Source organism: Dromiciops gliroides, chromosome 5 (assembly GCF_019393635.1).
Source record: "Dromiciops gliroides isolate mDroGli1 chromosome 5, mDroGli1.pri, whole genome shotgun sequence".
NCBI classification, from domain to species: domain Eukaryota; kingdom Metazoa; phylum Chordata; class Mammalia; order Microbiotheria; family Microbiotheriidae; genus Dromiciops; species Dromiciops gliroides.
In genome coordinates, this window is record NC_057865.1 from 223610578 (window position 1) to 223622888 (window position 12311).

At 38.0% G+C, this 12311-nt stretch overlaps 1 protein-coding gene across 1 annotated transcript; it reads left to right on the forward strand.

Moving 5' to 3' along the window:
• The first annotated feature begins 231 nt into the window (after window positions 1-231).
• LOC122728963 (olfactory receptor 6C1-like) lies at window positions 232-1387 on the forward strand. The gene is made up of 2 exons (XM_043967654.1): window positions 232-286; window positions 837-1387. Exons 1-2 carry the CDS (start codon window positions 232-234, stop codon window positions 1385-1387), a joined length of 606 nt encoding a protein of 201 aa, XP_043823589.1.
• Window positions 1388-12311: the final 10924 nt, after the last annotated feature.

Consider the following 12311-nt stretch of genomic DNA (forward strand, 5'->3'; position numbering starts at 1 on the left):
TACTCCAAAGGATTATCAACCTAGAAGTGAAAAGCCCTCAGAGATCATCAAGGTTAATTGAGAAAACTGAGAACCAGAGAGATTGAATGACTGTCCCAAGTCAAACAGATAGTAAGCGACAAAGGCAAAATCTAGATAAAAGTCTGTTCAGCCCCAAGACAAGTGTTTCCACTCTAACACACTCTTTCTAAATATGAGGCATTATAAACCTTCTGGCAAAGCTCAGTAAACATGACCATATCATTATGTGATCCTTTACTTCCCTCCCCGGGACAGTGGATTCAGAGTAAAAGGGCCTGGCCTTAAGTCTTGTCTCTGCCACTTAGGAGCCATATGATGCAGGACAAATGACTTCACCTCTCTACAACTGTTTCTAAATATTTGATATGAGAAAAATGGACAATATTATCTGAAAGTTCTGTTTCAACTGTAAGTTCTAGAATTCTTTGATGAATTCAAATAAAATCTATACATACTGAAAGCTAACAATTTACATCTTCATAGGAAGAAATAGAAGAATAATTTCTCAGAGGACTTAAGAAAAGGAACTCTCTGAAGTAATAATGAAGAATGTTATAAAACACTCTTGTGAAAACCAGTCATATAAATTTTTATTAGCATCTCCTGGAAACTCGTCTTTCTATCAGATGAATAATAACATATAAACATTTTTTAGTGATTATTAATCTAATTAACCTGAAATAGCCACCATCCAAGATACAGAATTAAATCACTGCCATCAACATTGACAAAATAAGTTTATATCTTTATCCCTCCACAAATGATCATAATAGGTACCTAATTATTGTTTATTAAATTGAAATTGGGGATATCAGTAAAGAAAAGGAAGGCAGTGGTAGGGAGGCTTGTGTTCTGCTCATGGTTCATGGCACTCATGATGATCTTCCCAGCAATCCTTCCGATGCAAGAGCTTGGCTATTATGTTGCTGTAATTGACCATTTCATCTGTGACTATTCTCCCCTTTTACAGCTATCTTGTACAGATAGACAATTCTTAGAAACAATGGGAATTTCTTGGGCTATAATAATTCTTATGTTAACACTGGCATTAATAATTCATTCCTACACTTACATCATCCAGACAATTCTGTGTTTTCCCTCGGTCAGTCAGAGGAAAAAGACCTTTTACACTTGTTCTTCTCATTTGATTGTCATCTCCATTTTTTATGGCAACTGCATCTTCATGTATATCAAACCTTCAGCAAAGGAGAGAGCATCTTTGAGCAAGGGAGGGGCTATGCTTAATACATCAGTAACCCCCATGTTGAATCCCTTCATTTACAGCCTAAGGAATCAGCAAGTGAAACAGGCTTTCATGGACATGATCTGCAAGATTATATTTTCTTTAAACAAAAGAAAGCATTAATTGAACTGAAAGAAAGGTGCAATATAAAATAGAAATTTTTTGACACTCTGTTCATGCGAGCTCCCTCATATCTCCATAATTTTTATTTCTTATGTGCAATATTTCAAAAGAATTCTCTTTATAAATCAAATCTAGGCAACTAATTACCTTGTATTTAATTTGTATACATGTGTATACAAAAATTCATGTGTACATGTGTGTGTACATATTTATACACACATGTATTTGTGTATATATATATGTGTGTATTTTTGAGTGTGTATGTGTGCATATACATGGTCTCTCTCAACATAATATATGCTCTTTGAGAAGAGGGATTATTAAATTTTCTGTCTATTTATTTGATTGTTTATTTATTTATTTAGGATTTTATTAGTGTGGGTGCTCCCCTACACTTATCTTTTATTTTATTTATTTGTTTTTAGCAACATTTCTTTTCTTTTTTTTTCTTTTTTTTTCTTTTTTTTTTAAGTGAGGCAATTGGGGTTAAGTGACTTGCCCAGGGTCACACAGCTAGTACATGTTAAGTGTCTGAGGCCAGATTTGAACTCAGGTATTCCTGACTCCAGGGCCAGTGCTCTATCCACTGCGCCACCTAGCTGCCCCTATTTTGTTTTTTCCAGTTACATGTAAGGGTAGTTTTCAACATTCATTTTCATAAGATTTAGAGTTCCAAATTTTTCTCCCTCCCTCCCTTTCCTCCCCCCTCCACAACACAGCAACCAGGTTACATATGTACAATCCACAAGTGTTCTTTTTTTTATCAGTTCTTTCTATGGGGGTGGATTGTATGCTTCCTCATTAGTCCCTTGGAATTGTCTTGGATCATTGCATTGCTGAGAGGAGTTAAGTCATTCACAAATGCTCATTGAAGAATACTGCTGTCACTATGCACAATGTTCTCCCAGCTCTGCTCACTTCACTATACATTAGTTCATGTGTCTTTCCAGGTTCTTCTGGGATCATCCCATTTGTCATTTCCTATAGCACAAGACCATTCCACCATAATCATATAGCACAGATTCTTCCATCATTCCTCAATTGATGCACATTCCCTTGATTCCCAATTCTTAGCCACCACAAAGAGTTGCTATAAAGATTTTTTGTACAATTTCCCCCCTTTTCTCTTTTTCATGCTTACTATTGTTAACTGTTTCCCTTCCATCCTATTCCCTTCCCCATGATATTTTTTCTATTATCCATCTTCTTTCTTCCTGTCTGTCCCCTCCCCCACTCTACCCTTCCTTCTTTTGCCCCTCTCTCTTTATCCCCTTTCCCTCCTATTTTCCTGCAGGGTTATAGAGATTACTCCAGCCAACTGAGTGTGTACTTATTCCCTCCTTGAGCCAATTCTAATGAGATTGAGGTCTTTGAACCAATTCTGATGAGTATCAGGCTAGTTACTGCACAGATTAAATAGATTATTCCACCCAGTTGGGTGTGTGTGATAGTCCCTCCTTGAGCCAACTCTGATGAGTTTAAGGTCTTAGAGCCTTTTCTGATGAGTGCAAAATTCATTTACTGCCCTGCTCCTCTCCTATCTCTTCCCCCACGCTATAAGCCTTTTCCTGTTTCTTTCATGTAGGATTTCAACTCTGCCCTTCCCCCGCCCCCAGTGTATTCCCCCTCACCCCTCAATTTAATCCTAAAGATGTCATCATGGAGCAGTTTGGTGAGAGTGGACAAGGCATCCAACCTGGGACCAGGAGGATCCCAGCCCAAACCTAGCCACCGACCCAAGACAGTCACCCACTGCATGACCCCAGGTATGTCCTCCAACTCCAGTTCTTTATGGTTCTCTAGGGTCTTGTATTTGACAGTCAAATTTGCCATTCAGTTCAGGTCTTTTCATCACAAAAACCTAAAAGTCTTCTTTTTCATTAAAGTCCCATTTTTTCCTCTGGAACATTATACGGAGTTTTGCTGGGCAGGTGATTTTTGGTTGTAATCCAAATTCCCTTGCCCTCTGGAATATCATATTCCATGCCCTCTGGTCCTTTAATGTAGGAGCTGCTAGATCTTGTGTTATCCTGACTGGGGCTCCACAGTACTTGATTTCTTTCTTTTTGGCAGCTTGCCATATTTTCTCCTCGACCTGAGAGCTCTGGAATTTGGCTATAATATTCCTAGGAGTTTTCCTTTTGGGATTTCTTTCTGGAGGTGATTGGTGGATTCTTTCAATTTCTATTTTAGCTTCTTCTCCTAGAATTTCAGGGCAATTTTCCCTGAGAATATCTTGGAAGATGATGTCTCAGCTCTTTCCTTGATCATGGTTTTCAGGTAGACCAATAATTTTCAAATTATCTCTCCTGGACCTATTTTCCAGGTCAGCAGATTTTCCCAGAAGATATTTCACATTGCTTTCTATTTTTTCTGTTCATTTGGATTTGCTTTATTGTGTCTTGGATTCTCATAAAGTCACTGGCTTCCATTTGTTCAATCCTAATTCTTAGGCAATTATTTTCACCAGAGAGCTTTTCCAATTGGCTTTTCAAGCTGTTGACTTTTTCTCATATCTTTCTTGCAACACCCTCATATCTCTTTCCATTTTTTCCTCTACCTCTCTAACTTTATACTCAAAGTTCTTTTTGAGCACTTCTATGGCTTGAGACCAATTCATATTTTTCTTGGAAGCTTTAGATATAGGGGCCGTGACATTGACATCTTCCTCTGAGGGTACTCCTCGACCTTCCTTGTCACTGAAGAAACTTTCTATGGTTCTCACCTTTCCCTGTCTGCTCATCTTGCTTTTCTTTTACTTGACTTTTAGCTCCTTAAATTGGGGCACTGTTTCCAGGCTACAGTATCCCAAACATCAGAAGTCCCAGGTGGTATGATTTAAGGAAGATCATGCTCTTCAGTTGCTTGGCCTGTTCCCTGGACCATAGATGACCCCAGACCAACTTGCTAATCAAGCAGCTTTGTGTGTTGTGGTTGTCAGCTCTGATGAGCCTGTGCCCCTCCCCAACCTGGGCCACTGCTGCTCAAGTCTACCTCCTGGTTCTCAGCAGGAGTGAAAAACCCAAGTTCAGCCTCAGTACCAGCATAGACCCCTGTAAGTCTCCCCCTTGCCAAGGGCTCAGCCCTCTCACTGTTATCCAGACGACACCGGTGCTTCAGCTGATTCAAAGGCTCTGGGGATCTCCTTTTCTGGTGAGGCCTTTCTGGGACTGGGTCTATGTCAGGGTGACTGTGGGATTGGTCTCCACTCCTGTATCAGCACAGCAGTTCCCTCCTTCTGACCTTCCATGCTGTTCTTGGTTAGATGATTTCAGCACATTCTTCTCTAGGTTTTTCCTGCTACAGGCATTGTCCTATGGCATTATTTGGATGTTCTTTGGAGCAATTGTGTCATGAATTTGAGAGCTCACTGCCATCTTGCCTCTGCACTGGAAGTCGAATTGTCTCCCCAAATTCCAAAGTTCTCTAATGCCACCTGGAATGCAAGAGGAAGATACAGCAAAAAGCAGATCCACTCCATTTTAAAAGATCCAGTGTACCATTGGTCTTGAATAAGACTAAAAGTAAGGAGAGAGATGAGGACTAGAGGGATGTTCAGTGCAATCAACTATTTTGATTCCAGAAGACCAGTGAAACTCAAGGGGAATAATGAAAAATACATTTTCAGGCATGTCCAATGGTGAAATTTATTTTTCTTGATCACTCCTATTTCTTTACAAATGCGTTTTCCTTCTCTATTTTTTTCTTTTTCTATTTGACAAGGGTGGAGAGGAGACTATCAATTCAATTCAATTCAATAAACATTTATTAAGTACCTAGTTTGTGCTAGAGACTCTGATAACTGTAAAGGATGCGTATAAGAAAAAGAGAAAGTACATATTCTGAAGAATCTTACAATTGATGGAAAAAGACAACATACAAAGAAGCTGAAAACTGAGGGTATCAATCACAAGGAATTATCTGGGGTTGTGGGGGACATGGGTATGAATGGTGTTCCATGGAATGAAAGCCAGGCATGTCTACTGATGGAAAATAGAGTAACCTGAAAGGTTGTGAGCACACTATAAAGGAAAGGTTTAAAATGAGTTTAATGCTCTACCAATCAAAGGAGAGAAGTACTAGAATGTTACTTGAAAAGTTATTGAGTAATATCTATCATCAAGTTTCCAAAAAAGAACAGAAAGCACATGTAATCATTGACTCTTTTTTTAAAATTTTTCTTTTTTTTTTTTAATGTATGAGGTATTTTATTTTTTCTGTTACATGCAAAGATAGTTCTCAACTTTTGTCTATACATGCTTTACAATTTCAGATCTTTCTCCCTCCCACCCCTCCCTCCACCCTCCCCTAGACAGCAGGTAATCTGATATAGGTTATATCTATATATCTCCATACATATACATATAGATATATATATATACACACACACACATATATATATAAACATAATAACATTAATCCTATTTCTGCATTAATCCTGTTACAAGAGAAAGAATCAGAGCAGTGATGCAAAACCTCAAAATAGAAAAAAAAAACAACAGCACCCAAAACAAAAGAAATAATATGGTTCAATCAGCATCTATACTCCACAGTATTTTCTTTCTTTCTTTTTTTTTCTTGGATTTGGAGATCCTCTTCTATCATGAGTTCCCTGGAACTCTTCTGTTCCATTGCATTGGTGAGAAGAATATAGTCCATCACAGTAGGTCAACACTCAATGTTGATGATACTGTGTACAATGTTCTTCTGGTTCTGCTCATCTCACTCATCATCAGCTCACGTAAGACCCTCCAGGTTTCTCTGAACTCTTCCTGCTCATCATTTCTTACAGCACAATAGTATTCCATTGTATTCATATACCACAACTTGTCCAGCTATTCCCCAATTGATGGGCACCCCCTCAAATTCCAATTCCTTGCTACCACGTAAAGAGCAGCTATAAATATTTTTGTACATGTGGGTCCCTTTCCCCCTTCCATGATTTCTTTGGGCAAAAGACCTAAAAGTGGGATTGCTGGGTCAAAGGGTATGCACAGCTTTATCACCCTTTGGGCATAATTCCAAATTGTTCTCCAGAATGGTTGGATCAGCTCACAGCTCCACCAACAATGTATTAGTGTTCCAATTTTCCCACAGCCTCTCCAACATTTATTATCTTCCTTTTTTGTCATTTTAGCCAATCTGATAGGTGTCAGGTGGTACCTCAGAGTTGTTTTAATTTGCATCTCTCTAATCATTAGAGATTTAGAGCATTTTTTCATATGGGAATAGATAGCTTTGGTTTCTTCATCAGAAAACTGCCTGTTCATATCCTTTGACCATTTCTCAATTGGGGAATGACTTGGATTCTTATAAATTTGATTTAATTCCCTATATATTTTAGAGATGAGGCCTTTATCAGAAGCACTGGCCTCAAAAATTGTTTCCCAGCTTTCTGCCTCCTAAATTTTTCAGAAGAAAATAGATAAAAAGTAAAAAAGAAACATAGATCAAAAGGATGCTTAAGAATAAAAACATGTTTCATATAATAAATTTTTGCAGTTTATTTTTTGTGAAATCATCCTTCGGCTGGGCACACATATATTTACTTTATTTGGTGTTTGTTAACCTTGTCATTAAAAAAAAATTGGGGGGTGGGGTGTGCAGTGAGGTGGCACAGTGGATAAAGCATTGGCCTTGGATTCAGGAAGACCTGAACTCAAATCTGGCCTCAAACACTTAACACTAGCTGTGTGACCCTGGGCAAGTCACTTAACCGTCTTTGCCCTGCAAAAAATAAATTAATTAATTAATAATAATAATAATAATAATTAAAAGTTAAAAAGTAAAAGAAAAAAAAGAGCCAGGATGGAGGCTTGGAAAATAGCAATACAAAGAGCACAGCACTTGGATGGTGATTCATAGCATTACTTATAAAGGAGGTCAATAAGATTAATGCAATAGGTAGAAAGAGAATCATAAAAGAGTTGTTTCAGGAAACCCCATGGAGGAGAATGAGGGTGTGAAAAGTTAGAATTTAATGCAAATGCAATATCTCATGATCTTTATGTGAACATGAATAATCCTTAAAAATGTAAACTCCCTCTAGGAATAAAGATTATGACCCATTTTTGACTTTGTAATTGAGTCCTTAGGAGTTGCCTGAGGCACAGAGATGGGGTTCTGAGTCAGACCAGGAACACCACTAATTTAGGGCAGAGAGTGTCTTTGAATCCACACATTCCCAACTCCAGTCTAATCCCTCTCTCCATTATTCCATGCTTTTCCTATTATTGTTTTCATGGGGTTTAGGGGCATTCAAGGAGGACTACTACTTGTGGTGTGAGGCCTAGCCAAGCTCTTTTCAGAGCTGCTCATCCATCTTTGGTGTCCACCTTCACCTAATTCTCTCTCTCTCTCTCTCTCTCTCTCTCTCTCTCTCTCTCTCTCTCTCTCTCCCTCTTTTGTGGGGCAATTGGGGTTAAGTGACTTGCCCAGGGTCACACATCTAGTAAGTGTTAAGTGTCTGATTGCCAGATTTGAACTCAGGTCCTCCTGAATCCAGGGCAGGTGCTCTATCCATTGCAACACCCAGCTGCCCCTCCACCTAATTCTCAACCCTGGCTTCAAGAAGTTGTAGCATGCACTGTGGCCATCTCAGCAGATGAGTTAAGCTAGGATGACATGGTTCAGACCCATCTATGGCTTAGGAGGATATCTACCCAAAGCATGTGAAGATTACACCTGACAGAATGGTCAGATCAGAATAACATGCACCAATGGCCATGAAGGTGGCTGAAGCTGGTGCTGTGGAACACTTCGAGCTTTGTCAGACATGGAAGATGCAAAGGTCATCCATTGCATCCCAAGTTTTGTCAGTCCCTTCATTTTTGTCTTTCCACTGGACACTGATGACTCTGGAAAAGAGAGTGTGTGTGATACCTGTCTGTCACTCTCTATGTCACTCACTTAAATCCAATGTACACAAAAGTCAAGCCATCACCTTGTCATGTCCTTGGTCCTCTTCAAAAAAATGAAGGACTTACAACATTAGTATCATTATTACCATATTGATTCTTCCATTCTGTCTTATTTGTCTCTAATTAAACAGTCCTCTAGAATAATTCCAGATGGCAAGGAAGATAAATTTTGAACTTTGATATCCTACTCATGGCTATGAGATTTTTTACTGTACTCACTAAAATAAACCAGGAGAGAAAAATGGAAAAAACAAACATGTAGATTATATCAAAGGATTTACAAAGTATCCTTTAAGAACTGGAATCAAAGTCTTTTGTATTTGTCACCAGAGAACAATTTTTGTGGGGAATGAGCATTATGGGAAGTGGGAAATGGGATTCTTGTGAATTTACAGTATTTCTGGTGATAAGCAACAGTAGGACTTGCCTTGATAGTTAAGTAGCGCCAGAGAATTCTGAACAGGGATAGTATCCCAAGAGATTAGAAAATTAGTCACAAAGATAGTTTTGGAAATAACCAGATTCCCACTTGCCTCTTGCCTTCTCTATCTATAGGTATTTAGCTTGCCAAGGATTTTTTTTTTTTTGGAGGGGGACACCTTGCTCACTGTCACCTAAACTATTATTTCCAAATTGTGCTACAATGGATTAGGTTTTATAATCCTTAGTGCCTTCTGAACCTGCCTCTCCATGACACATTGGCCTTATTAAATGAATTAATCCTCCTGAGTAGGCATCAGTCACAGTAGATAAGTCATCTTCTCCATTTCTAGAAAGTTATAATCGGCACTGAGAATTTTGAAGAATCTTACATTCTCTATGGAGTTCAATGAGATATTTCTGGGAGGCAAAATCAGTAGGAAGTGTCAGAATCAAAAAGACAAAGTCATACTTGAATGGATATCCATTGCCCTATGGACTGACAATAAACAGGAGTCCCAGAAAGTGTCTGAGGGAGGATACACTTTTGTTGGAGGTAGTGGGCACAGCTGGCTATATAGTCAACATAAAATCATTCCTTCTCAATTTTGGGCAAACTATATTTTATATTTTCATTAAATTTTCAGCAGTAAGTGATCAAGGATTGCTTTAAAAAGTAAGTATTTTTGTTTTAATATCTCTTTTTTCCTTCTTTCCATTGGTATTATACCAAAACCCAGTGCGTTAGTGTGTTTGTGTTTCTTCTTAGACATGACCACACACATTGACATATCTGCAAAAAGGCAATTTTATTCATGGAAATCACAGAATAAAAATCAATTATGATGTCCAATTTGTCATTTTATTCTCAACTGCTTATTTATTAATTTTGTCCTTTATGGAATAGTGTTGGAAATTGTCATTCTTTGTCCTTTAATTCAAGAATCATAGGTTTAGAGCTGGAAAGCCCAAGGAAGTCATCAAGATCAATCATGTTAATTGTTTCATTGAGAAAATTTAGAACCAGACAGATTGTTTTTCTCTGTCCTTCATTCTGGAGGTGGTGATCTCACAACTTGCAGTGAATTGGATTTAAGTGAGGGAGCACTGTGCAAAGGCACCAGCCTCACTCTCTCCTCCAGAACTATCATCAGGAAGACTGGGGATGGCCCCGGATTTTGAAGGCAATTGGGGTTAAGTGACTTGCCCAGCGTTGCACAGGTAGTAAACTATCTGAGGTAAGATTTGAACTCATGTCCTCCCAATGTCAGTGCCAGTGCTCTATCCACTGTACCACATAGCTCCCCCAATCAGAGAGTTTGACTGTCTTTCCTAAGGTCAAACAGGTAGCAAGTGACAAAGGCAAGATGTGGATAAAAGTCTCTTGACACCCAAGACAGCATTCTTTTCACTATAACACAGTGTTTCTAATATGAAGCCTCACAAGCCTTCAGAAAGAGCTTATTAAACATGACTAGAATAATGCGTGCACCCCCTTCCCAACCTTAGACAGGGAAACATGGGGATTTAGAATCAGAGGGCCTGGCCTTAAGTCCTGTCTCTGCCACTTAGGAGCCATATGATGCAGAACAAGTGACTTCACCTCTCTAGAACTATTTATTAATGTTTGAAATGAGGGAAATGGACAAGATGACTTCAGTGCTCTGTTTCAGCTCTAAGTTCTAGAATCCCTTGAATGAATTAAAATAAGACATAGGCAAATTGAAATCTAACACTTCTCATCTTCAGAGGAAGAAAGAGAAAAAAATCTCTCAGAGGACTTAGCAAAAGGAACTCTCTGAAGTAATAATGAAGAATGTTATGACAGCTTGTAAAAACTAATTCTACAAAATTTCATTAGAATCTGCTGGAAACTTGTTTTCCTATCATGGATAAAATTCTTAAAGTAGTTATTGCTATCATTAACATGAAGTAGCTACTGTCCAAAAGCAGAACTAAATCACTGCTCTCACCATTGACAAAATAAGTCAATATTTCTATCCCTTACCCAATGATCATAAGTACTTAATTATTATTTATTAAATTTAAATTGAACATGGGGAGTTTCATGAAAGAAACAGAAGGCAATGACAGCAAGGAGTAGCCACAGAGTCTTGCTCATTCCGTTGGTCTCTCTTTTTCTCTGATATTTTAGAAAGGAGCATCATAGAAAAGAGTCTTGACTGTACCATGATATACAAGGAGAGGGGATCTAACATTCAAAGTAATTATAAAAGCTATAAGAGATTGTCATAAATCATTGTCCAAAATATGACTAAAAGAAAAAGAAAAAAATGAAATGGAAACAGTGAGGGTATAAGAAACAGAGGAAGTTAGTTGATTTCTTCATGGTAGGTGAGCATGCAGAAAAAGGATGTGAAAAGTAACTGTCTTCACAATCTCAATCCTAGATATAGCTAATGCAACTCCATCCTATCTTATTCTCAAATCCTTTGAGCCACTGTCCTACATTCCTAGCTGCCTGCTGGTGAACAGGGCTAATGAAAGTCTTGAAACTGAGCTATTAGGATATGACTGTTGCTGTGTGCAAACAATGTGGAGAAGAGTAGTCTATGGAATCTAAAATGATTGAGATGGGGCAGGTAGATGGCACAGTGAATAAGGTACCAGTCCTGGATTCAGGAGGACCTGAGTTCAAATCCAGTCTCAGACACTTGACACTTAATAGCTATGTGACCCTGGCCAAGTCACTTAACCCTCGTTGCCCTGCAATAAAGGGATGGATGGATGGATGGATGGATGGATGGATGGATGGATGGATGGATGGGTGGATAGCCAGATAAACAAAAAGAAAGAAAGAAATGAATAAATAAATAGATGGATGGATAAAGAAATAAATAAATGAAATTGTTGAGGAACTGGGAAGTTAGGGTATTTAAGGTATACCTGTACATACGTATATGTATAATACATATTATATATAAATATGCAGTGCTTTATAGTTATTAAAGTATTAATATCTCTGATAAAGTAGAAAATATTATTTAATAAAACCTGAAATCCTTAAACATAAGCAATTTTCTGCTTAAATAGGTTATGTATGATATTGTAGGTCTGGACTGGTAGATTTAAGAAAGATATACACAAGACAAAGAAAGGAAGGAAATAAGCTTTGATATTTTATTTACTATGTGTCAAGCATTGCATGAAGCACAACAACTCTGCAAGATATCTACTATTATTGTCAACTTCTTACAGCTGAAGAAATTGAACTGAAGTCTCTTGTCTAGAATCTCACATCTGGTATGTGTCTGTAAGTAGAAGCACTTTAGGGAAAGGAATAAGCATCAGTTCCTGAAGTTGACAGTGTCGCATAAGGGAATGCTTAGATATATGTCCCAGAAAGTAATTGTCAGAGGAAAGGAGGGTGTTATAAATGTTCTAGTGTTGTTTCCATATTATAAACCACATTAAAATGTGAGCTACTTGAGGGGAAAGCCTGGGTTTTGTTTTTTTTCTTTCTTTGTAGCTTTTGCAATTATCACAGTGCCTCACACAAAATAAGCACTTAATCAATGTTTATAAATAGATGACTGATAGACATGTAGAAAGATAGGTAGATA

Excerpts from the sequence above, each read along its gene's own strand:
- LOC122728963 (XM_043967654.1), top strand. The coding sequence starts at position 232 with ATGACCATATCATTATGTGATCCTTTACTTCCCTCCCCGGGACAGTGG. Across the intron at positions 287-836 it reads CCCGGGACAGTGGATTCAGA|TAAAGAAAAGGAAGGCAGTG; the intron begins GTAAAAGGGCCT and ends TGGGGATATCAG.